The sequence below is a fragment of the Marmota flaviventris genome, chromosome 3 (assembly GCF_047511675.1).
Source record: "Marmota flaviventris isolate mMarFla1 chromosome 3, mMarFla1.hap1, whole genome shotgun sequence".
In the NCBI taxonomy this organism is placed as follows: domain Eukaryota; kingdom Metazoa; phylum Chordata; class Mammalia; order Rodentia; family Sciuridae; genus Marmota; species Marmota flaviventris.
The window spans coordinates 144,322,130-144,349,270 of NC_092500.1; the positions used below are offsets into that span (position 1 = coordinate 144,322,130).

The 27,141-nt window shown below is 40.6% G+C and overlaps 1 protein-coding gene across 5 annotated transcripts in view; it reads right to left on the bottom strand.

Moving 5' to 3' along the window:
- Positions 1-360: 360 nt before the first annotated feature.
- The window catches only part of Stox2 (storkhead box 2), a 223,218-nt gene continuing 196,437 nt past the window's right edge, over positions 361-27,141 (bottom strand). For 2 of the 5 annotated variants that reach the window (XM_071610507.1, XM_071610506.1), the window contains exons 2-4: positions 15,953-16,105; positions 6,158-8,423; positions 363-2,220 (exon numbers count right to left, since the gene is read on the bottom strand). In XM_071610507.1, the coding sequence (XP_071466608.1) occupies positions 2,025-2,220; positions 6,158-8,423; positions 15,953-16,105 (2,615 nt within the window). In that variant the 3' untranslated portion in view covers positions 363-2,024. Of the gene's footprint in view, positions 2,221-5,946; positions 6,001-6,157; positions 8,424-15,952; positions 16,106-27,141 lie in introns of those variants that run through there. The other 3 variants (XM_071610505.1, XM_027927077.2, XM_027927079.2) reach the window with 3 other exon arrangements.

Genomic DNA, 27,141 nt, shown 5'->3' on the forward strand with positions numbered 1-27,141 from the left:
TCTGGACATATTTAAGCAGTGAGACAGACTGTGTGTTTCTGAGTATTCGAGGCATGCCTTGGAGAAAATAAGGCATGGGATTAAAAGTCAACTGGATTAAGCATTTCAATGGGGTGGCAATTTACTAGGAAATGTGCTTAAATTTCACTATAATAAGCATTAAAAGAGAATTATGCTAAACTTTGACCCACTGCAACTTTCAAATAGTGATAAAGCATGAGTATTCATGTTTAAAAAATTAGTCTATGTATATGACTGTATTCTTTAAACTGATTGCTAGTGATTAAATTTAACATGGGAACAGAAGTGCTTCACAAATGTTATGCCAATTATTTAAATCTGAGGTGAAAAATTATATATATATATATATATATATATATATATATATATATATATATATAATTATTTTTTTAAAATGGTGTTTGGCTCCAAATAGCACATGCCACTAGACTAAATATAACTTTTTATCAGACCATTTACTTGAGTCAGACTAAACCCTTTTGCAAATAGTTTTCTATGATCTATAACATGTTCCATTGTTCTCAGAAAATAAAGCTTGGGAACTTTGAAATGTCTTTTTCCTATAAGATTGAAGCTTAATTATTTGTAATCCTTTGCTGCTGAGCCTTCTTTGTATTCAACATGACATTGTAAACCAAAGCAAAATGTTAACAAATCATTTTGAAGTAAGCTGGGCTAATGACTATACATCTGCCTAAAAACACCTCCTGAAATTGGTTACAAAGTATCTGTAAACATTACTCTGGCATAGTTCATTATGCATAATTGTTATTCTGATAAACTTTAGGGGAGTACAAATTATGATTATACCACACTAGCAGAATGAGCTCATTCTGTTGCTTATTACATGGGCATGTATATTTCTAATCAAAAATTACTTTAAAAGTTTTCTCTATAGATATCTTCCCAGGAATAAAAGGCCTGAAGTTCAACTCTCCCTAAATTTGCTCTTTCCTATAACCACTAAAAATCATCTCCCACAGCCTAATTTAGGCATTCTATTTAAAACTACATAAAATAGATTTATATCCTTCCATTAGAAAGAATAACATCCCCAGGCCATACTCTCCATTTGTATCACAAAGAACATTTTGCTTTTAAACAAACTAATTATTGTTATCTATTATAGTAAGATAGGATCATCATAAGTATCACAAGGAGGAAATTATCTTCCTTCAATATTTGATGAATACCTTTAAAAACGTCCACATCACCTTTTCCCTCACTTAGTGCTGTGCCCCAGCCAGAATGGGAATTCCCTTCCTTTATCTACTTCAGCATCAAAGGCCTATATTCCTGTTTGTGATCATGGAAGGTTTAAAATCAAGACAAGCATCTGTCACACTCAAAAACAAAATCCTGAAAACAGACACTCCCGGTATTTCCATCGCCACCCGCTCTGACATACTTCCATGGACTCCTGCAGAACAGTACCATGAAACTCACAGTGAAAAATGACAGGTGCATAAACGGTTTACACGCAAAGGGCCGGGGCGGGGGTCCCTTCTGGTCAGTTTGGCATTGATTTCCCTTAAGGTGGACCCTTGCATTCGACATTTTGTGGTGGCATGGGTTTTTGTTAGTTGGTTGGTTTGTTTGGGAAGTGTCAAAGATCAGTTCCGTGGCCCCACTGAACCACAGACTGGGAGCAACACACATCTGTGGCATTTTAAAAATGGAATTGGCAACTGCATGACATTGAAAACGCATATTCCACTTACAGTGTCTAGACTTTCCTATGTGTGCTCAGATACAATTAGTGAAGCCAAAGTATACATATCACCCCTACTGCTATTCAGTTGCTACAGAGCCATAAATGTGAAAAGCAATACTCTGAAATAAAGATTTTTTTTTTTTTTGCCCTAGCCTACTTAGCTGCACAGTTTAAGTAAACACGAAAACTGTGCTTGAGATGCTTGTCTTTCCAAAGATGTAAACATCAGTCCCAGTGTCGTAAACTTTGCTGTATTGAATGAGACAGAAGATCTGAGGCAGAAGGACTATCACACACTAGTCACAGAAGCTTGCAAGCAGTTGGAAGGTTTCTGTAATTTCTCAGCTTCGCTGGTCGGGGGGTCTGTACTCGCACGGAAGTTGAAGGCTGACCCAGCTACACCGTGGGCTGGACTCAGAGCGGGATTCTGACGACGGTTACTCTCAACAATGCTTGATGTGTTGGAAGCCAGGCTCTCCCGAGTACTAAAAGAGTAAAAAGGTTTGGTTTTGTTTGGCTTTGAACATAAATAGTTACATATTGAGCCCCAGAGGAAGAGCGAATGATGTAGTTAATGGATTTCCTGTGTCGGTTCACAATGTCATATCAATATACATCTCCACTGATGACTCGCATCCGCTCTTCCAGCCGGGGCTCCGGGAGCTTTAACAGACACGTTACCATCTGCAGCACGCAGAAGGAATCAAGGGGTTCTCAACCACCGAGTGCACTTGGAAATGGCTGCGCCTTCTTTTCACATTCAAGGAAACTACTTCAAAATCTGATGTGATAGAGAAGCTATCACATTAGTTTGAGAAGGGAATACTCATACCAGAGTGATGATTTCATTTCAGGCCAGAAATTCAGTGGGCACAACTACTCCTGAATAAACTCAATAATTTTACCCTAATGACCACATTTGCCTCGTTGATTAGGAGATTTTGACTTTGTTGGACTTCAAGCATGCTACTAGCTCATTTCCACCGTGATGGGGATAAAATTCTTTTTCAACACTGTATACCTCTGTGTCAAATTTTAACACTTTAGTTAAAATATATTTTCTGACAAAGGACCTTAGGGTTTTTCCCCATTTATTTATCAAGTTTACATTCATTTCTGCCTTCCTTTGGTAGAAATATTTTCTTTTTTAGAGGATTCTTATAGAATAGAGGCTAAAAAGCTTTATTTCTCTCATTGTTTTCTAACAATTTTTCTAAATTAGAAATCCTTGAACCTATTTCATTGCTTAAGCGATGTATAACATTTAACATTTCAAACATGTAGGGCAATAACAGCAATGAAGATGACTGAGTCTGATTGAGGAGAACTGAGTAAATCCTTCATGTTCAAGGTCCTCAGAGTGGCTGTAAGAACCTCCTTAGCTTGTAAGCCTGCTCCAGCTAGTCTACAGGTCCACATACTATGGTGGGGAGGTCTTTCCTTTCCTCTTCATCCTTAACATCACCTAAGTGGGGAGCTGTCTCTGCTATAAGATGCCTTTGACCACTACAACGTATTAATAGTGATAAATATAGGTAGTATTCCAGCTTCTATAAAGAATATATTTAATAATGAGTACAGACTATGACATTCATACTGAGGTCTCAGGATATGATGATAAAAAGTTAATAGAAATGAACTGTTATCAATAAATTTAATTATTTTTTAGAGGGAGCTAATGGAATGCAACCTTAAAAATAAAAATTCCAGGAATAAGTCGGAGAAGTGAAATAAGTAGCTGTGTTGTTCATCCTTCTACTGGCACGTGTTCCCTTGGCCCTAGGCTGCTCTAGCACATGTCTCTTGCCATACATGGTCTCTTATTTTCATATTGTGTTGCTCAACCATTTTTTTGGCCTCAGCTATGGAAGTAGCAGGCTTTTCATGTCAAAATTTTTCATTTTTATTACAAGACCTCATAGTATAGATCAAGTTTCTGATCTTTTTTATTTTTTCAACATTTTTAATTTCCAATAGATTGGACTAAAACATTTTGGAAATGTGGCTGGACAGGACTGATGGGTCAGGACTAAAACCTTTAAGTATAGGGAAAACTCATCTTGCTTGCTTGCATCTTAGTTGCTTAGTGAAATATTTTACTCAAAGATCTGAATGAACAGCCCACTAAAGATTCGCATGTCTCAGCAATGGGAAGGTATCAGCATGATAATGTTACTTAGCTACAACACTACTCATGTTGAAAGCCCCGTAAATCAAAAATTCTCTTGCACATCCTCATGCACTAAAAAGGTAACTTAGTGACTTTATCAAGGCATATAGAAATGAAGTTTGTCATCTGGCTTCTAACCAAATGATATTAAATCTGAAAGGGGTAAAATTAGGAATTGTTCTGTAGGTTCTCTAACTGCATGAAATTTATGGAAAAATCTATTTGTTCCTATAGTGAAGCATAGATAGACATGCGACTAATATGTGAAGGCAGTCTCCTTATAACAAACTTTACTACAACAAAGCATTTAACTTTTGAATGTTATTTAAAAAATCCTACAGTCTGCACTCCAAGTTTTGAGATACTACATTATGCAGAGATACTCATTTGGTTATTCCTGAATACTTCTGTTAACCCCTAAACAAACAAAAACTTTCAATATTATGCAGTAGTAGGGTTTTATATTAGAATCCACTAAACTACTCCTGATGTATCCTTAGCAGTGACCTCTGCATGTGGAAGTCTAGGGGTCAAGAGGGCAACATGAAGAGTCTGAAACTGTAGTATGAAAAGCACCAGGCGGTAGAGTCTACGTCATAAGCAATAGGGGAACACAAAGATACAGGGACATAAAACATGCCTTCAATAAGCAATGACTTTGAGCTTTTGCCACAGACTACAGACCTTTAATTATGCATATCTGGTACCCACTACATAAAATTTTTCAAGAGAAAAAAAAGAGCAGAATAGGAAAATAGGTAGAAAAGATTAGAGAAAATAAATTGGAGAATACATGAAAATTTGGTTTTGGATAAAAAATGATTTAGCAAAAACAATTTCTTAGAAAAGTCACTAAATAGGCCAGTGATTTAAAGACTGGGTGTGATGGCTGTGGTTTCTCAAGGATCCTCAAGGGACAGGTAGAGGAGACCTGGGACTCTTGGTCTCCCACCCACTTTAACCAGCATGCCATCTGTATGGTCTGTTTGGACATTAGACTTACACGTTAACTTGCAAAAAGTTCACATGACCATAATAATAATAACTATTATTATAATCATCAAGAAATAGCCCTTTTAAGAAATAACAAAGGCCTAATATGGGACAAACAGATTAATGATTCCCAGTTCTGACTTTGGGATGCTGTATCCCCAAAGTATCCAGAGAAATGGCAAAATGATCACAACAGAATTAATTTTAATTCTTAATAATTAAAATAAAGATATGAAGTCCATAATCATATCTGGGTACTTATTAAAAATTATAAGTACTGTAAGATCTTGGGAATCACAGCTGATGAGGAATGTCAGTCTCTTCAAAGTATTTCTGCATCTCAGAGTCACCAATCTGGAGTAGAATTTAGAAGGAGATTTAGGACCCAAGTTGCCCTTTTAAGGAGAAGAAAGAGTTAAGGAGGAACAAAAGGAAGTTATCTAGACTCCTCAGTTTGCTTTTGTAACTTCTGAACCACTTCAGTGCTTTGGACATGACCATCAGGCATTATACTCTCAATTATCAACTCTTCTGAATTAACAAAACCTACAAAAGGAAGCGACTGTGACGACAGTGCCTAAATGGGTTGTATCAATTCTGCAGGAAGAGAAATAAAAGCACTGGTGCATGTCTTGATTTACTGGAGCACAGGCCCCCGACCTTTCTGTGAGAGGAACATATTTCCATTTCTTTGTAGACAAGAGGGCAGAGGCAGGAAGGTGCATGAGCAAGTGGGCAGGCTGCACACAAAGTGGGATTGCAATGCAGCAAGATTCCAGGTCCTCTGGAAAGGTTTTGAGGTCTGTGATTAATATTTTCACTAGAGGGACCCCTACCTTAGCATCAGGTGACTCCCTATCCCTGTTCCCCACTGACTATTCACTCTTCAAAAAGTTATTATTTCTGAAGGACTTGTAAAAACAAAACAAAACAAAACAAAAAAACCCTTTTCTTTAGCATGATGGCAACAGGAATAGAAGAAATACTGGGAAGTGCTGGTCTTAGTTAGACCAGACTGATGCAAGTCTGAGGGAAGGAGCCAACCCACCAGTCCAGATTGGTGATCTCTACAGCTGCAGAAACTTTTTTTTTTTTTCAATTCCTGAAAAAGAAGTCAGAAACAGGCTGTTAACAACACAACACACACAACTCTTAGCCCTCATTCACAGAAGCAAGACTGTGAGATCAGAAACTTCTCAAGTTATCTGCATAAAGCCCCAGGCCCCAGTGGGGGTGTGTGTGCAGACCCCTCTCCCTACCGTGGGGAGTTGAATCCACTGTCCACGGTGATGCTGCTGCTATCCATGCTGTCGAGCCGGGCTGAATGGGTGGCTCTCTGGTTGCTGCTGCTGTCAGTTTCTTTTGGGGTGAGGAGGGTGAGGTTCTTCTCAAACTTCCTCTGCAAGTCTCTTTCCTTCTCCCTCTCAAGAAGCCACTGCATGGTGCCTACATCATCTCTATTTTTCTCCTCCTCAGCGTTTTTGTTTGCCCCTTCCTCAGAGTCGTCGTCATCGGAGACATTGTAATAGTCAAAAGAGGCTTCCTGGTTCCCTCCAGACTCCTGCTGACGCTGGGAAGCTGGCATGGCTTGTGCTGCCGAGGTCCCCAGGGACGGTTCCAGTTTCTCGCATCGGCCTGGCAGTGTGTCAGCAGGGGTCTTCGGGTGCGATTTGAGGAGGGACAGGCTTGACTTGTGATAGCTGTTTACAGACAAGGTGCTGTGAAGAGGCTTGAACAGTGTGTCTTTGCTGAATATCTCTTTCCTCTTGTCCAGGCTGCTGGGTTCTGCACCGTGGTGCTGGACCAGGCGTCCGTTGGCAATGCCTTCAGCCACTCCACCCGAAGCAGCAGGGCCCCCCCCTGACCCTTTTGGTGACTCCTCCTTGTGGCTGACAGGTTCCCTGGAGGAATGCGGGGCCTGCCTATCAGAGGGAGACAGCTTTTTCATGCCTTCTGCCAGGGTCAGAGTGGCATGGTCCTCCTTATTCTTCCCCAGAGGCGACGGTGCGGTGAGTACCGTCTCACTAGAAGTGTTGCACTGGAAATAGTCATCAGCGGCTGTTTTGGTTGGACAGGTGCTGAGTTCCCCGTAGGGTGGCAAACTCTCGGGTGGTTTGCCTGGCTCCAAGAGGCTACAAGCACTGGAAAGCTCCTTGCTGCCACCAACTATTTCTGGAATACATACCTCTTTATAGCTTGCGGATGAAAGGAGAGCCCTTTGATGACCAACAGCCTGAGCAGGCCTTAAAGTACTGTCATCGATGTAGGACTGGCTGGGGGTCTGGTCGTCCTGGCTACAGCCTTCGGCCAGGTCTTCGGGTGTGCCTAGAGAAGAAGCGCCCAGGGGGCCTTTGGAGTTATCCATGGATCTGGACCTCTCCTTGGCTTTGCTGGGTCTCTCATTCCTGGACCTTCGGTCCTGGGTATGGCTGTGGCTTCGGTGCACTTTGGAGTGCGAGCTTCCCCTGGAAGGTTCAGGAAAAGGCATCTCAGTTCTCCTTTTGGCCAATTCACCGGACACATCCCATTCTGGTGTCATGGGGAAATGGGACTCAATCACGTTCGTGTTACTGTGCATGATGAAGTTGTCGCCTTTGTGCTCGATGATGAAGCAGCCCTCCCTGGGCGCCCTGGTCAGAGGGTCACAAAAGTCATACTCTCTTTCACCAGGAATGTCCAGATGCGAACCGTCGGAAGGGTCTCCTTTGGACACCCGCGTCTTGCTGTGTGACCGAGACTTCCCATGGGACTTTCGATGCGTCCTGCTCTTTTTACTTCTTCCGCTGTGGTGGGCAGAGGATCCTGCTTTACTCCTATGCGCTTTCTCTTCTTCAAGTTTCTTCATTAGTGCAGTGTGCCTCATGACATTTTCCACAGTCAAGTCCGGGTTTATCCGCCGAATGATCTCCATCTCCACTTCCCGAGGGATGGTAGTGGGCGTGTCTTCGTCGCGCAGCGGCCACTCCTCTGGAGGAAACTGGGCAGAAAAGTTGGCCAGCTGTTTGGTCTTGTCTTTCTTAAAACTTAGCCGGAATAACTTGAGCCCGAATTTTTTGGACTGCTTTTCACTATCTTTAGGTTTCGAGAGAGTTTCTGTCTTATAAGAAAAATTTACAGTACTTTTGCTCTTTTCAGTGGGTGGCACCTGGCACAGAGAAGGAGGGCAGTAAGGGTCTTTGCAGTCCTTGGCAGATTTCCTCTGCAGAGTGGATGCGTGCATGCTGTGCATGTCTTCTCGGCAGCAGTGGCAAGAGTCGCAGTGGTTTCTGGGCAATGTCCTTTCCCTGACACAGCCTGAGGCAGAGGGCGTTATGGTTCCAGGTTGTGGAGAGGTACACTGAGACCTGTCAGGTATCCTCTCGTCCAAATGGTACCATTTACTGTTAGTTCTTATGAGGGAAGGAGTTATGAAGTAAGTCTGTGGGGTCACAATGAAATAGCCATCTGGAGTGGGATAGATCTTCCTCTCCCGTACCAGGGTGTTCAATGTGTGCCGCAGGATTTCTTGGCTTGGGGTTGGAACACCTAAAACCAAAAAGCAAATGAACAACACTTGTGAGAGTGAAGCGGGAACATGTTGCCGATTCCTGATTTTCAGAATCTTATTAGTAATAGCAAGCTTCCAAGTATCAGCTCAGGGCGTGTAAGTGGGAACAAGACGAGGCTGGCCATTACGTTTAGTGTGCATCATAGTCTCCTCTGATAATGTCTATTGCTATTACTTCCTATGGACTGAGAAAATATAAAAGCTCGAAGAGGGCTAGGGATGCACCAGGGATTGGACCCAGGGGCACTTAACCACTAAGCCACATCCCCAGCCCTTTCTTTCTTTTTCTTTTTTTTTTTTAATTTTGTGACAGGGTCTCACTAAGTTGCTTAGGGCCTCACCAAACTGCTGAGGCTGGTTTTGAACTTGCAATCCTCCTGCCTCAGCTTCCCAAGTCGCTGGAATTACAGGCATGTGCCACCTTGCCCAGCTGGGTTGCAACTGTCAATACAAACCTTCACTGAACTCAATCATGAAAGTGAGAGGAAAATGAAAAGTTTTACATAATGTGATATCAACTTACAGAAAAGTCATCTTCAGTAAAAGTAACTAGGGAAGAAAGGTTAAAACAGCTATCTTGATATGAAAAACAAATATAACATATATAGAGGCTACACATTAGAACTACTTCATATACTCCTTTTTTAAAAAAAGATTAAGTTTACTTAACTTTATGAGTTATATAAAAGGACAATTAGACTTGATCCCTATTTCTGATATGATCTCTAATTTTGCAATCATCAACACCTTCAATATTGACTGGTGCACTGGTCAAAGTCAGGTGAGAACATTCTCCTTTTAGTCATAAGTCAGCAGGTGGAGGTATTTCTTCTAGTTTCTAACCAGTGGGCCCGAATAAACACACTTGTAAAAGCAAAGACTATCAGGTTGATCACTAAGTCCCAAACCCCCTGCTTTTCTAGAATAGAAACACTAGGAATAAAAATGATAGATGCTTCTTTGTATAATGACTAATAATGTTTTCAAGGGGTTTTGTGTGCATGTTTATGTCTTCTCCACCTTAAGAGGCAGAATCAAGAGTATAAATCCTTCAGAGAGTATAAATTCATCAGGCTATAGTCCATTTACTTTATTTCCTGGGTATTCTGTAGTCCTCATCACATAAAGGGTGATTACTTATAAAATTGATCTGAATGATATAATTTAGAAACAGGTCAGGTTGAATCATATGAATAACTGCCAATATTCAACCGTGTCTGACCCACAAAATGGCAATTTCACATTGTCAACCAAACATGGTTAAGGCGGTGTAATGTGGAGACTGAAAGCTTGGGTCCTGGGGCCAGACTCCTGGATGGAAAGCCCAGCTCTATCACTGATAGCTGGTGTTAACGGCTGACCCACGCACCTCACCCGCTTCCCTCACCCACTGTCATAGTTTGTGTCTGGAATGTCTCAGAGGCCCACGTGTTACAGATTCAGTCTCCAGATTAGTGCTCTGGGAATGTCATAGAACCTTTAAGCTCTGGAGCCTAATGGGAAGTCTTTAGGTCATTGGAAGTGTGGCCTTGAAGAGGACTATGGGACTTCTGCCTCCCCTCTCTTTCTGATCATGAGGCGAGCAGTTTTGCTCCATTAAGTGGTCCTGCCAAGTGCTGCCTCAGTACAGGGCTACAAGTAATGAGGTCAAATGATTATGGGCCGAAACCTCTAAACCTGTGTGCCAAAGTGAGCCCCTTCCAAGTCAATTATCTCAGGTATTTGTTATAATAGGAAGTTGACTAACGCCGCTACCCCAGATTCATGTGTTGAAATTCTAACTGTGGTAACGCCTCCTAAGACTGACCTTTTTTTTTTTTTTTGTAGATAGGATCTTTGCAACTGTATTCAAGTTCAAATAAGATCATCAGGATGGGCTGTAATATATAACTGATGTCCTTCTGAAAAGGGGAAATGTAGACACAGAGACAATAATATAAAGGGAGAAAATAATATAAAGAGACACTGGTAGAAGTTGGCCATCCACAAGCCAAGGGCAGATCCCTGAAACAGATTCTTTCCTCATAGACTTCAGAATGACCAAACAACCTGTTGACATCTTCATTTTGGATATCTGGCCTTCAACTCTAGGATGATAAACTTCTGTTAAGCAGCCCTAGAAAATCAGTGCAGCTGGTATCATTAGTGCAGCTGGCAACTTAACTTCTTAGAGTTTCTGTTTATTGTCATCAAAATGTGGATAATAATGGTACCTACATTCCTGGCGCTGTTAGTCTGAATTTGGTGCCTGTAGAACAGTGACTGACATATAGTGAATGCTCAACCAATACTACTTAGTATTGGTCTTAAACTTTGGGTCAGGATCCACGAAATCCCACATTACCTTCCAAGAATGTTGTGTAGCAACCTAGAACAGCTGGGTGACCTGAGAGGTTTAGGATCCTCCAATCCTTCCAAAACTATGAAGTAGGATATAAAAATATTAGAAATGGTCTGGAATTCTCAGAGTCTACAAGTATGATATAACACACACATACACACATATTTATGTCATCCTCCTTCCTCCTTAGAAGGCATCCTTAGTGACCAAGGTAAAAAAATATAACACTGTTCATAGATAATGTACTGAGTGACATAATTATTTCATTTTTGAGTTGCATAGTTTCCTTTTAATCTAATGTTTTACTCTTTTTATTTATTTTTCATATGTAGGGCCTTGCCCATGTTAGGCAAGCACACTATTACTAAGCTGCATTCCCAGCCCTAATCTACTGCTTAACTTTTTGCGGGGTGAGGGAGGGATACCAGGGATCAAACTCAGGGGTACTAGAATCACTGAGCCACATCCCCAGCCCTATTTTGTATTTTATTAGAGTTGACTAGTGCTTCGATTTTGCTGAGGCTGGCTTTGAACTTGTGATCCTCCTGCCTCAGCCTTCCAAGCTATTGGGATAATGCATAACTTCTGACCAATGTACATTGGTTATTTTGTACAAATGATTTTAAGACTGATAAAATAAAAGTTGTTATTTAAAATTTTTGTGGTACTTTCTATACAAAATATAAATACATTTTAATTTTATTAGTGTATAACCTAAACCATACGCATGCCATTTTTGAGCACCGTCATAAAATGAAAACAACAACAAAATGGTTACAGGTAACCATTTTTAAAAGAATTTCTACTCTCTACTAACTATTAGGGCCTTCTAACAGATAACTGAAAGAAGACTTCATTCACACAGAATGCTACTCCTGAGAGGAGAATACACAGTAGCCATACTGGAGTGTCAAGAATAGTGTAGTTATTGGCACCAGAAATTAAAAGAACAAACCCATGTTTAAAACTGACTGTATCTTCAATGGTCTTAGAACTCATGATTGACTAATTTACTATGACTGCTACTAAAGGAAAGCTGAGGTGTGATTCATAAGAACAGCCATTACTTTAAAACAAGAATTGAATTGTTATAGAATGGGCTGGTTAATGGTACAGGCCTTTTAAATAATGATCTTAGAAAACTCATGAAACTATAGAGAATCATGATTACAATGCAGTCATCTTTACTTACCGTTAAGAACAAGTTCTCTGGTTGTTCCAAAAGAAGAGATAAGAAAGAATTCCATAGAGCATTTGCACCTCTGCTTTTTGTTTTGGATTTTCGGTTCATAAATCAAATCATGTTTACTTGGAAAGAAAAAGAAACCATAAACATTCTTTTCTCTCCATCCATTTTCTATACTTCTACCTTGAATTTTCAAAGATTTAACTGAAAATTGCTGATACCTATTATTATTATTTTATTATTAAGCCCCTGTATCATGACGGACATTTTCAATTGTCATGAAATCTTGAGTTCTACCAGGAATCTGTAGGGCTCACTTGGAGAGTGGTGGCGGTGAGGAATGTCTGTGTATTCCATCACTTTCAGATTCTACTCCTAAAGTCCATCATGACTTCAAATTTTGAGGGCTTAAAGAACAAGGATAAGCTTTGCATACTAACAGAGCTGAAACCTGACTTATCTCCTTTCCACACCTTTACATCTTCCAAAGCAAAAACATATATTTAAAAATGAACTTGAACCCCATAACCAGCCTGATAGTTCTAACTGCATTTTGTTCAAGGCCAGCTGTCCTCCCAGAAGGATTCAATTCTAACAATTTAAACAATCATTCATTCTGCATGAATGGATGAGAAGGTCTTTAAAAATATAAGAAGTAGGGTATGTTGGTGCACACCTGTACTCCAGCTACCTGGGAAAATGAGATAGGAGGGTCACAAGTTTGAAGTTAGCCCCAGCAACTTAGCAAGACCCTGTCTCAAAATAAAAAATAAAAAGGGCTGGGGATGTTAATCAGTGGATAAGTTCCCCGGGGTTTAATCCCCCTTTCCCCGCGAAATGTGAGAAGCAAGTATATATCCTTTTTAAACCTTTTAAGAAATATTCTTGAATTCTGTAATGGAGACTGGTATATAAAAGTTGTTGAATTGGATTTCAAAAAATTCAACCTATATAAAAGGTGATAAGATTTTTTTCGGTATATCATACATTCTTTACTAGAAGAACTTTCACTGAAAACTCTTTATAATATGGATTCCACAACAGGAACAAAGGCCCCAATTCTAGACTATTCTTTATACTTATTAACCATGTGCTAAATATGAGAATTCAAATATTTTCACATTTAATTAAACTTCATCTTCAAATAATAAGGCATTAAAAAATAAATACTCTTACCTTTAAAAACAAAAAATATAAATATGATAGTAAGTACTGTCATTAAAAAACCATTTTTCAAGCAGAAAAAAAACTAACAATGTTGAGTTTTTGAAAGTGTTTTGTTCTGATGTCACTTAAGTGACAAGCAAAAGAAAGGCCAAAAAAAAAAAAAAAAAAAAAAAAAAATCAAAGGAGGGAAAGAAAAGAATGGAGGAAGGAGGTAAGAAAGAATAAAAAGGCAGGCAGGATACAATATCTCATTTTTTAATGAAATACTAGTTTAAAATTTGGAACTATTGCTGAACAAAATTTTAAATAATTGTCATTATATCCTAAGCCTGGGATTGGCAAACTTCTTCTGTAAAGAGCCAGATAGTACATATGTTAGGTTTTGGGAGCTATATGATCTGTGTTCCAACTACTCAACTCTGACAGTGCAGTATGGGGAGCCAAAGCCAATACACTGTCCAGCGGGCACGGCTGAGTTCCAGTTTAGCTTTATTTACAGATACAGGTGGTGGGCTGCACTAGGCTTGCAGGCCATAGTTTATAAACCCCTGACCTAGACTCTAGTTTAAACGGTGTCCTTCCAAACTTCTGGAGCCGGTCAACAGTCACCAGTGTCACAGAGAAAGTTTAGTTAGCTCCTCTCAGTTCCTCTGAAGACCAAGGCCTTGGGATTTCTGTTCATCCACCAAAAAGGTTAGCAAAGCACTTATTCTTTTAAGTACAGATAATCTATGGATTTCTCTATGAGGTACTTCAACTTAGTGATACTGTTACCAGCTGCTTCTGGTGATGAGCATTTTACCATTACATGCTGACTCTGTGTTCTTTCTCTTTCTTTTCAGAAACGGGAAGTTGAGTAGCCAAATCCTGAAAAATCTATATGATCTCCCGTGAAGCTATATAAAAACGCAAGGGATTCAAAAGCTGCTGGGTTGTTTGATAACAAGTGGCTACCCAGGAATCAGGCAGAAAGAAGGGCCATCCTTCACAAAAGCACAGAATCTGCCAACAGCATCTGTCCCCTCTGAGACACTGTTCCCTGGGATTTTGCTTATCTTACTACTGAAAGAAAAAGTTCTGTCTGCAAGTTTACAAAAAGAAACAATCAGATAGTGAAGAAAATTCAGAGAAAATAAAATATTACAACATTTAAGATAATTTATAGGTTGCAAGGGTGGGTTCATATTAGAGTTTTTAAACATTACATATAATATCGAAATATATTACTCAGATAATCGAAAATGAAGGAAGAATCACTAGGAGAGAAATTTAAAGTTTCTCTCAGGAAACCCAGTGTGGTCACGTAGATTACCATTTCGCTTAGAGTTGGCACTTCCAACCTTCCACCTGTGTGGGGTACACTTCCCCACACCTTTACTTTGGGAATGGTCAGGTTTGCTTTGGGGCATGCAATGCTAACAGAGTGAGATCAAAGGGTTGAGGAACTCTTGTACCAAGGACCTGTGTTTTTGTGCTTCTGCCATCCCTACCAGCAAAGTGAGCCTCTGCTTGCCTCTTTTCTAAAAAGGATGGGGTACAGGTAGAGCATGACCACTCTGTTAGGCCTCAGCTGAATTAGCTGACTACTGGGGAACCCACAGATAAAGGAGATAAATAAGCAGTCATTGCTATAGGCCCCTGATGCTCTGTATCATTTGTTATCCAGCATTCTCATAGCTTATATTTACCAAGGTCTCTTCTAAGCAGAATGAACAATCTATCATCTATCAAGCATTCTTTTTTTTTTTTTTTTTTTCTTAAGCCAGGCTCTTGCTAAGTTGCTGAGGCTGGTGGCTGGCTTTGAACTTGTAATCCTCCTGCCTCAGCCTCCTGAGTTGCTAGAATCACAGGTGTGCACCACCACATAGAGCACTCATTCATTTTTAATATAATTTCCATTTCAACCTAGGAACAGATTCTGGTAGCCCCAAAATGTATTTTACTTGACCCACCTGTTGCTGAGATATATACAATTTTTGTGTTTGTGTGTGTGTATGTATACTTGAACATACACACACACACAAACACACAAACTGTAGCATTTAAGGAAATTTAGGGATTTCACATAAAATGAATTTCCAGTTCTTCTGAAAAATTAAATTTGGCTACTCTGGAAGGATTCTGTGCCTTGCAGGTGGAGTGGTAACAATACACTGGAGCTGAGACGTGGGCTGTGTTGAGATGAGGCATCCATTCTTTAGCTTATTACCATTCCTGACATCTTCTCAACTTGGAAGCATCAATGTGGTTCCTATAGCCCCTGGGTTATTGCCTTCATCTTTATAATATTTAGGAGAAAAGCAAATATTTGTATTTTTCTTTTAAAACGAAATCTTAACTAACTTACCAAATAATACTTTCTTAAAGCTCACCAAGCCATGAAATGAACTTGTGAAATATGTTTACTCTGAATATTACTCTTTCTGTAGTTTAATTACTTTGGATGAAAATTTGGGGTTATTCTGAACTAGCCCTTTGAACACTCATGTTCACAGACTTAAGAAAGGTTGGATGGCAAAGACTGAATAGAATCCTGGTCATTTTTGCCGGTTCTTTATGGATTCTGATTTAATTTTCTTTTTGCTCAGTGCCAATTAAAGACAATCAGAGCTGAAGCAGTGAACTTATTTTTGATGTAACTCAGGTGCCTTGACTTTTAATGACAGAAGGAAGAAAGGCTTCTGGGTAGTTTTGGTGAAGTGCCCCCCCCCCCGCCCCATTATAGCTAAACGTGACAAGAATGATCCCTTTGAAGTCCAACAGCCACCAGCACACATATCCATTTGGCAAGTGCTCTGTTTGTTTCTCATTACCTGGAAAACAAGTTGTCAGGTGTTCCATCAGTGCTTCTTGGGTGACAGGTTTTCTTGCCGAGTTCATTGCCGATATCGCCAAGCAGAGGATTTCCCCGAGTGGAATAAACTGAGATTGACTGATGGGAGACATACTGATTGGTGATACATCACCTGCAGAAAGACAATTTTCAAGTGAGCGGTTCATTAAAACACCCAGTCATTTGTCACACACACACCTTCACACATACATGCCTGCCACCACTACCCTCTATCCCTTGGATTATGAATTATGAATACTATCAGCTCTGAACGCTGCAACTGGTTATGGCCACAGCCAATTCCACTCGGATGGTGGGACTTCCACACATGGTGGAAGCTCCTGAAGTATCAACAAATAAAACTTTCCTTTTAAGAACCTGAGATCTCATTTGAATAGACAGAGTCCTGAAAGTCTTGCAGCAGTGAGACTTTGAAGAATGATTTATGATTTATGTTTTTATTAACTTGGAGCTGATTTATTTAATAACTGCCATTCCCATCTTCCTAAATGCATCCGTGGTAACTTGATGATTCATTCATTCAAATGCTGAGTGCCTTTATGGGTCACACATCTGTTGGGGCCTGGGAGCTGCAGATAGAAAGTGAGTAGGCTCCCTCCCCACAAACATCCCTGTCTGTGGTTTCCATTTAAGTGGAGGAGACAGACAGTAGGTCAAAGGTCACAATTCTAATTGACAGGGGCACAACAGAAGACTACTCAGAGCAGAGAGAGAAAGGTGGGAAGAGAAAGGCTGGGAGTGAGATGAGGCTCAAAGGTAGGAAGTTGTGCCAGGGATGTAGCTCAGTGGTAGAACACTTGCCTAGCATGTACAAGGCCCTGGGTTCAACCCCCAGCATTTCCAAAACAAAACAAAACACACAAAAAAATAAAAACAAAACAGGAAGTTGTAAAGTTATATCTAAGTATGTGCAATATGAATCCAGTACTAAGGAGTAGGAGGGTTCCTGGAGCTGGGAGGTGGGGAGGCCTTGGTGCTGGTAGGAGCTATAAGCAGGTGTTTTCTGGGGAGGAGCAGACAAGGCAGACAGGGACATGAATAAAACTAAGAGGGGAGAGCGGAGCACTGGGGGCCTTCCTCCTATGAGGAATGGTGAGCCATGGGAGGAACTTAAGGAATGACAAAAGCAGATGGAACAGCAGAAAGATGTGTGGGCGCCATATGGATGACGCCCGGAGAGAGCAAGACAGAGCAGATAATAATGCACTAGGAGACTGTGGCCTCCTGCATGCATATGACCCCCAAAAGAAGTAATGAGAGCAGGAGACGCTGAAGACCCTGTATCAAAGAGGCCATGGATGGCGACTCTTAAAAGAGGTGTCGACCTGCAATGCAAATATCCATCTTCATTTAAAAAATTTTTACACCATAGTGTGGTGATTGTCAAGGAATGCTCCAGGGATCCCCAGAATTTTCTTTGAGATTTCAGGGGGCAGGAGTAACCCCAGCAAAGGGGGATGTTAGGGGAGCAGGGGAGTCTGCTCCTGACACCTGAGTGCCTCCTGGTTTATTCTTTGAGGTTCTCTAAGATGTCAATTGAAAAGAAGTCCTGTAGAAGGAAGGTGGCAGCTGGGAGGGCTGAGGCAGGAGAATCATGAGTTCAAAACCAGCCTCAGCAGAAATGAGGTGCTAAGCAACTCAGTGAGACCCTGTCTCTAAATAAAATACAAAATAGGGCTGGGGATGTGGCTCAGTGGTCGAGTGCTCCTGACGAGTATCCCTGAGTGTTCAATCGAAGGAAGGAAGGAAGGAAGGAAGGAAGGAAAGAAGGAAGGAAGGAAGGAAGGAAGGAGCAGCATACATATCTATGAGTTCCTATCTTATCTCCCACATGTATTTACATGAGCTCTCCCTTTTTGCTTTTTAAGCATGATTTCTCATGTCACAAGCTACTGTGGCTGGCCAGAACTGAAAGCAGGGTGAGATTGTGGGTGCTCTAGGATGGACCAGATCACTGTCTTCACTGTCACTTAAAGCTGTGCATAACCACAACCCCTTGCTTGGAGGACTGTACAGTGGTCCTCTGGAAGAACCAGAACCTGCTTGGATGGACTAGAAGGAAAATGGTTTGATGGACAAAACCAGGTAACAGAGTTGGAGATCACCATTTGTGGGGATATTCCAGCACGTGCATCAGACAGGGCAGCAGGACAGTGTTCAAGTTTGAGGTCTGAACCCCTGCCAAGCCCAGCTCCTTCCCCTTCCCTGTGTCACAGGAGGCTCCACCAGCTCTGTTGTGGCTCCACTCTCTGCAAGACGGATATGAGAAGAGGAATAGTACACTGTTTCAATGGCCAAAGGAAGAGAGAAATACCCAAATTCAGAAAAGGAGAAGGTCCACGAAGATAAAAATCAGCAGAAACCAGAACTGATCTAACTTAGAACTCACAGACTTCTGAGACGTAAGTGTGACAAAGAGAAGCCCTCTGCAAAAGTCCTACAGTATTTGGTGGGAGAACAGCAGATGGAAACTATCACATAGAATTTGGGGCTGTTACTGAGGATGTGAGCTTTGCTCAATGACTGGGAAAGCTCAATTCACACTGAAGATTCAAAAAATGACATAATCATGTGGGTCAGGCCCATCTGAGTGGGCAGGTTTGCCACTGCCCAGAACCATGTATTTCAACCTTTTAAAAGAATTGGTGTGGCCTGGTGTGGTGGTGCACACCTGTAATCCCAGTGGCTCATGAGGCTGAGATAGGAGGATCTCGAGACCAAAGCCATCCTTAGCAATGGCGAGGACCTAGAAAATAATTTCTTCTGATGGAGTATAAAAACAAGATGACATGGAGATATTTAAGCATCCAAATTCCATCTTTCTTCTATACCCTGTGATTGAAATAAGCAGGTTGAAAGATTTCCTGATTGTGTATGGGTTGCAAGAGGAAATTTCTCTTTAAAAAAGGAAATGACGATTAGCAAAATTAACACGTTACATCATGCAAGTCCTTGTGTTTTTGGCTGAAACTATTTGCTTAGTTTCACTGCATCTTCTTGGTTAATTTCTGTTCATGTACAGCAGCCAACCATAAGAAGCAGCATGCTTTCAGTGTGTCAGAATCGCATGTGCTCTGGAAAAGCTCAGCTTCGTTATAATTATGAATACATGCAATAACTTTGAACTCAGGGTATAGAACGAAAATGGAATTTGGATGCTTAAATATCTCCATGTCATCTTGTTTTTATACTCCATCATGAGGACTTATTTTCTACCTCCTTCCCATCCCCCTCCTCCATCAGCAATCCTATCTCCTCTACATCCAAATCTTCCTGGACCTGTTCTCTCTATTCCATCTCCAGGGTTAACAACCCCCGACCCTGTCCACTGGCACCTCAACTCCAAACTGGCTGGTGACAATGTCTCAGTGATGCCCAGCCTTCCTTCCTGCTCCTGACACAGAGCAGCCAGGGTCCTCTTGGGAAAACATAAAACAGGCCATTCTCCTGCATATAACCTTCCAGTGACTGCCTACTGCCTGTGGAGGGAAATCGGAACTCCTCACTAGACCTGCAAGGGTCTGCGGGGTCTGCATCTGTTCATCTGGGACACCTGTCTGCACACCATCTCCCTTCCCATCCCATGCGCACAACCTCCTCTCTTCTTTGAACATACCAGGCTTTTTCTGAACTCAGGCAAAGCCTTTTTAATTTTTGTGCTCTTAGCCTGGGATGTTCCTCAGACAGACCTTGTCAGGATTGGCTCCTTCTCCTTCTTTAGGTCTCAGGTGAAACATCATGTCCTCATGATGTTTCTGTAGTACGGGGGATTGAACCCAGGACCTTGCACATGCTAGGCGAGTACTCCATTATGCAACCATGTCTGCAGTTCTGGGACGGAGCCCTTTCTTGACCACTATCTAAGTTTGCCACTGCCCAGAACCATGTATTTCAACCTTTTAAAAGAAGTGGTGTGGCCTGGTGTGGTGGTGCACTGTGTCCATTCTCTGAATGTGTGTGTGTATGCATGTGTTTACTATTTTTACATCTGTCTCTCCCACTAGCATGTAAGCTCCATGACAAGGATATGATCGCCACATTTCCTGGTTCTGACAATAAAGCAGTACTGACACTGGACACCCAATACGGCTGTTGAATGAATGAATAACCATTTTATAACAGTATAATTCAAGGAATTTCTGGGGGGGCATTTTAAAGGCTAGTGGTTTTATTAATATTTTCTGCTAAATAATTTCAAAAGAGACCAAATATACTTAACCAGGCAATTTTTAAGACTCTCTCAGATTCATTTCATCAATAGTTTCCCAAACACAGTAGTTACCACAGCAAAAAAAAGTTGAGTAAGATTTAGAACATGTATTAAAAATCCATATTAAAGAAATCATAGGTATCTCTCGACATGTAACACATGCAAGTTTACCAAGATTTTCTGTGGATCTTATACAAACCTATTTAATGAACCAACTAGTCATCTTAAAATGTGCTAATAGAAAATTCTTCCAATAACTAGATCACTTTTATTTCTTCAAATAAGAGACTATAAATACTGCTACAATAACTTTGGTCAGCATAATCTAGGAAATTACCAATTTACAGCATTTTGCATGAATTATTAATTATAACTTACTGTCAATAATTTTTAGAATGGATTTTTCTAATGTTAGGATGAGTTCTGAACACACTCATAAAGCTAACTACAAGCTCACAGGTACTTTGTAGGCTAATGAAGTCTTTCTAAACTGTTTTCATTCTGTGCTACTGCACTAAAAAAATTGGAGCAAATATGTTTTATTTTAGCTTTATTTTCTTACAAACATCCATGTAAGTACAGTCCTCGGGGGACATTTGCTAAATCTAGGCTAATTCAGATAACACCAAACACAGTGCTTTGTACTAAGTAAGCATTCAATAAACTTCTAAGTGGACTTAAGAGTGCAGAAGGACATGAAAATACAACACTAGGAAGTGAACTTACATTTTTTTGGTACTGGGGATTGAACCCAGGAGTGCTTAACCACTGAGCTATGCTCCCATCCCCTTTTATATGTATTTATTTGTTTGTTTATTTTTGATACCAGGGATTGAACTCAGGGTCAGTTAGCACTGAGCCACATGCCCAGCAACACTGAGTTGCTTAGGGCCTCACTAAGTTGCTGAAGCCGGCTTTGAACTCGAGATCCTCCTGCCTCAGCCTCCTGAGCCACTGGAATTACAGGCATGCGCCACTCTGCCTGGCTATGTTTTTATTTAGAGACAGGATCCACTCGGTTGCTTAGGGACTTGCTAAACTGCTGAGATTGGCCTAGACTTTGCCGTTCTCCTGCCTGAGTCTTTAGAGCTGCTGGGATTATAGTCATGTGCCACGCCCAGCTAAATTTAGGTTTTAAGAGCATTTAATGTTTAAAACTGAAAATTTGGACACTGCTTTCCGGTAAAGTGCTTTGGCAGCTGATCTGCATGAGGAGCAAGATAATTATTGGGGTGGGTCATGAGTGGAGTGAAAGATGGATCCCTCCACGAGAGGAAGGAGAGAGGGCATGCACAGCATGCAGCAGCATGCTGAGCCTGAGGAGCTGTGCGTGCTGGGGGCTCAGCTAGAGCAGGCTGATGGTAAGGTGCAAAGAAAAGCTGAGGCCAGATCTTGGCAGACCAGGAGGCTTAGATCTTATTTTTGATGATCATAGGACACCACCCATGTTGTGATATAGAGGAATCACATGACCTATTTGCTTGAGAAAATCCCTCTGGAGTAACTGTGGAGACCAAACTGATGACAGCTACCTCTGTTCACACAACTGCCGACGAGGGCCTGAGACAACAAGTGGAAATCCTGCAGATGCCAACTTGCTCTGCCTCATTATCTACAGCTAGTCATTTCTACCTGGGGAAATATTATCTGGCACATCCATTTTTACTACTTAAACCCCTACATCTATTTTCCCTTTGAGCATTTGGCCAGTTATTTTAGTTGCAATTTTTATTTTTTTTTAATCTAGCACATAATTTATCCTTTCAAGAAATACCTGAATGGCTATTATGTATCAAATACTTGTAGGCACTCAAATTCCAAAATTATTCCTATATCATCCTATATGTGGGTTTAGAAAAAGTACTGTATTCTATGAATGCTATTTTTGTCCTTTTCAGTCATGAATTCAGGTTCTCTGTACTCCCAACCTTTGCATTGGAGGGAGAATAACACAACTCTTAAGATGTGACTTCCAAGGTAATGAACATTCATTCCCTCTGGGATGAGATCCATCTTTCCAAAAGATACCTAGTAAAAAAAAGCAAAAAGTCTATTTCATCTTGAAGTATTCATCTTCATGTAACTATGTAAGAAAAGGAAAGCCATAATTTTCCCAAGTGAACTGTATCATAATAAATGACATTCTTGAAGGCACCCCAACATCCATCTTCCATCTTAGCCTTCTTTCACTAATCTGTGCTTTACCCCCGCCCCAAGTTTGCATTTAGTATTAATTACGTTGTTTTCCTGTTTATTTTTAGGTACTGTTTTTCACGGTAAATGTTAATCTATAATCTGTGCTGAACCTCTGACTCTAATGAAGTTCATATACCAAAATAACCTGGTTACAAATATGATCCTGAATTGGTACTAAATTATAATTGAGAAATTCCCAATATAAGAAAGCATGCAAGAGATATGCTGATAAGAACCCAGAATCTTAAAAAAAAAATACAATTACCCACTCTGTGCCCATTTCCTCATCTGTAAAATGAGGGTTTGGATGAAATTATTTCAAAGATTCCTTCAAACTCCAAATTCCCATGATCCTGAATCAATGCAGCAGAATTCTGGCAGAAAATCATAATAAGGTACTTGTGTCCAGTTCTATTTCCATGTTTTTTGGGGAAAATATTTTAATCTCATTTGAGCTGAAAATTTAAAAGAAATGGCTAACTATACTAGCTATTATTTTTTTCCCTTATAATAAAGGCTTCTTTCTAATTCAAAATCTTATTCAGCTTTGTTCCTCAGAACAAACAAGACTCTTTTGATCTCCATGCTGCCAAAATTAACACTCAAGTAAAAATTATAGATTCTAATAAAATTACTGCATGGAGTTGATACTGTGACTCCTCATAAAAATGGTCACCCCTGTCTGTAAAGTGCATGGAGGCCACACAGACAATACAACTCTACTCCTTTCAACACACTATTCATAGAACCTACCGACTCGCCAAGTTTTATCTTAAATGCCCTTGAGCTTGGGGAAATCATAAGCTCTCTGAGGTTACAGTTAAGTGAACAGTTTCTCTGATGCACAGCATCAGACAAATCTTGTGTTTTACAATTTAATTCAATTTGTTAACCCCAATTTTATGTATAGATGCTGTCTGGTTCTTTTAACAGAAGGTCTACTACAATGTTTTTTAAAGAGCTGTTTGAAACGGACACGTATTCCTTTCCTACACTCTCTCCGCAAGACCACAGCACCCTTGGTGTGGGGGGAGCATATGGCTCCCATTAGTTCCCTTGCTTCTGAGTTTCCTTTGAAACCAGATTACCGTACTTGACTTTCAAATTTTTGCATTTGAAATCTGAAAGAAAACTGGGATTGCAAAAGGCACCTTTACCAGTTTACTGTAGATCTGTTTTAAATGCCACTAATTTCAAAACCTTAAGGCTGGGTCTTTTTTTTTTTAATTTTTAATGTTTATTTTTTAGTTTTTGGTGGACACAACATCTTTGTATGTGGTGCTGAGGATCGAACCTGGGCCGCACGCATGCCAGGCGAGCGCGCTACCGCTTGAGCCACATCCCCAGCCCAAGGCTGGGTCTTTATTGTAATAGTCAGTGGAAAGAGACTTAATATTTTTTTAAAAAGTACTTTAGAATATTTAGAAATTCTAAACAGCTTTTCTAAGGTTTCCCAATCTTTATTTCAACAGGTGAAGGGCCTCTTAAAGAAAGTCCAATTTCTGAGTTATTAATTTGAATAAACTTGTAATTCAAAAGTGAACATATGCAGAAGGCTTCTAGTAATGATAACGAGGTTCATGATGTCCATTAAGAAACTTCTAGTAAGAGCTGAGTCAAGAAGAGTAATTACTGTGACTTAGGGCACACACACACCAAAATGAGTCCATGTCCCTTGCCTCTGCTTATCAGCTGTCTTATGTGGAGATGGGCAGCTGGAGAAATGATAAATCAATCAGCTCACAGATGTACAGAGGGAACCGTCATCATCCCAGGCTACACACCTTCTTCAGTCATGCCAGCCTTTGCTCCTATCACTGAGATTCGACTCCTGATGAATAACAGTCATTGAGTAAGAGGCAGACCAGTCAAGAAGGGTAGAGTGGCAGGGAGAGAAGGGCAGTGGGTGAGAACTGCCCTGCTAGGGAGTTGCCCTCCCTAACCCCAGAGATGACTCCTGACATCTTATCGTGATCCATAACATCTAACCCTCTGGACCACTTGGCTCTTCACAATAGACTGCAGCTGCAAAGTTAGGAAGGAAATACGAGCCATCAGACCAATTACACGCTTTAGCACTAAACCTTTGCTAAGGCTTCATTCACATTATAGCCCAACAACTACTACAAAGGTGGTGTTTGTGAGGCACTGTGGACTAAACCCTAGCAGTGTTATTTACATAGCAGGCACTCAAATGTTTGTTGAATAAAAAGGTCCCTCACATAAAGACAAGGCAAGGCAAGGCCCTGCTATCTGCCAGATGGTCTCAATACAAGCTGCTGCCCGGATCTCTAGTCCCTCATCCAGAATTACGTCAACGCCATTTATCACCTGGGATAAAATCATGATGAAATACCAGTCCTAGCTGACAACAGTTGGTGAGATCTCTCAGATGTCACACAGTTGTGTAATGAGCCTGGCTAACCAAAGCTCCTATGAAAGATGCCATTTTCCTTTCCTGTGTAGTAAGTGCCTTATATAGAAAAGAATCTGAGCTGGGGGTGGTGGAGGCTGCCTGTAATCCCAGCGGCTCTGGAGGCTGAGACAGGAGGACCTTGAGTTCAAGGTCCTCCTCTGCAATGGCAAGGTGCTAAGCAACCTTGTCTCTAAATAAAATACAAAATAGGGATGGGGATGTGGCTCAGTGGTTGAGAGCCCCTGAGTTCAATCCCCGATTTCCTCCTCCTCACCTAAAAAAAGAAAAGAATCTGAAATTTGGAGCCATCGTGTACTTCTCTTCCTACTCCTTGGTATGGCAGAACCTACTCTACTCTGGAGATGTAGGACAGGCTCCAAATCCCACTGATGAGGTTTCCCAGCTATGATTCAGTAAAGCAGCCTGACTTCTCCAGGGTTATTCTCGGCCCCGCTCTTTATAAGTCAAAGTTTCTTTAACTGTTTCTCAACCTTTGTATTCTTTGCTCATCAGTTTAGGTATCATGACTCTACTCTGAATGATTTCTGTAAAATACAACTGTAATGGAACTAGGCCTAATTACAGTTCAAATGTGTACAGACCGACAGTTCCACAATTACAACAAAACTTGACTGAATCACTGCTCCAGACTCCCCCACCACAGAATATCCTACCTCTCGTTCCAACAGGCATAGAGGCAGTTATGAAAGAAACATGTAAGAATCTAGAGGGATGAATGGAAGTAAAGCAGGTCAGAACAGACACATGGAGAAAACTTCCAACTCATTGTACCATTAAGCAACGTTTCTCTCCTAAGTTTGGAATTACAGGACAGTGGTAAAGACCAAGTACTTCATCATCAAAACATTAAATTCAGATCTCACTTCTGTTCCTCACTGATTGCATGATTTGGGGCAAATTATTTAATTTTGAACTTCCATTTCTTTTTCTGCAAAGTGTACATAGTGACTTTTATTGCAGAATCATTGATGGGATTAAATGGGGTAACGAGTGTTGTACTGACCCTAAGACCCTAAGAAATATTTAATAAATAGTAGTATTAAAAATATCTTCCCCAAGCCTATCTAATTTCAATCAACTTACTCTTTCACACTGTTTTGAATTTATACCAATAAGAAATTCATTTAATCCTAAAAAGAAGCCTTTGAAAGAAACAAAAACATCTTTTCGAAGGCTAAGAGGGCAGCTTGATCTTTCTTATGCTCATTTAAATGAGTTTAATCAGATTGCTTTCCTCCTGTCTGGTAGCTGTGAGCACCTGCACTGAGTGAATGGAAAAGTAGCTGAAAGGCAAGAAAAGTGAAGACACATTGAACTTCTAACTTTGGGATTTATCACGGGCTGGAAGAGAATGGTCTTAAGGCCAAAGGGAAAAACACACATTGCACGGGGGCTTTAGAGGAAGCAGCTGGGGAACAGTATGTCATAGTAATAAGGCTGTCAGAGAAACCTTGGCCTGCTTCAAAATTTTGGCTGGGCCAATCCTTCACGTACAAAAGGGAAAGACGTCTCAGTGCTTAAGTAAGATCTCTTGGTGCAAAGATCAATGGCACCAGAAGTTAAATGGTTTCCCATGGGACCTGGGATGCTCATGGCCATGAAGGTGCTTTTCTTGTAGTAAAATGCCCTGTAGGCTAAGAAATAAAGTGACTTTCACCCACTTTCAGAGTTTTACACGCCCTCCTTTCCTTAGGGAAGGCTTGTCCAACAAAATCCAAGCAAACCATGATTAAGGTCCATATTTAGAGCCTCACATTCCCATTTGCTCTTAATGATAACAGTCCGTTACAAGCAGCGTATGAGCAGCCTTCCCAGATGTGAACGTATCTCACAGTAAGAGTAATCATGATTTCCAGAGAGACTTGCATAATTCTCAAGGTTTACCTTACCATTACTCTATCGTGTGAAGATTCTTTCTTTATTTTTTTAAAATTGGCACATAGTATTTGTATATATCTATGGAATACTGAGATGATAATTTGATATGTATATTTGTAATGTGTAATTATCAAATAAGGGAGTTAGCATTTTTGTTTCTTCAAACATTTATTGTTTCTGTATTTTGAAGAATTCTGAAATCTTCCAGTTATTCTGAAATACATCATAAATTATGGAAGACAATGGTTACTGCACGGTGCTAGAGAACACGGGCACTAATTCCTCCTATCTAACTACAGCTTGGTACCCACTGTCTAGCCTCTCTCCATCCTTCTCCCCTACCCTTCACAGTCTCCAGGGACCACTGTTGCACTCTGGTCTTCTTTAAGACCCATATTTTTAGTTTCCTTAATTGAGTGAGAACATG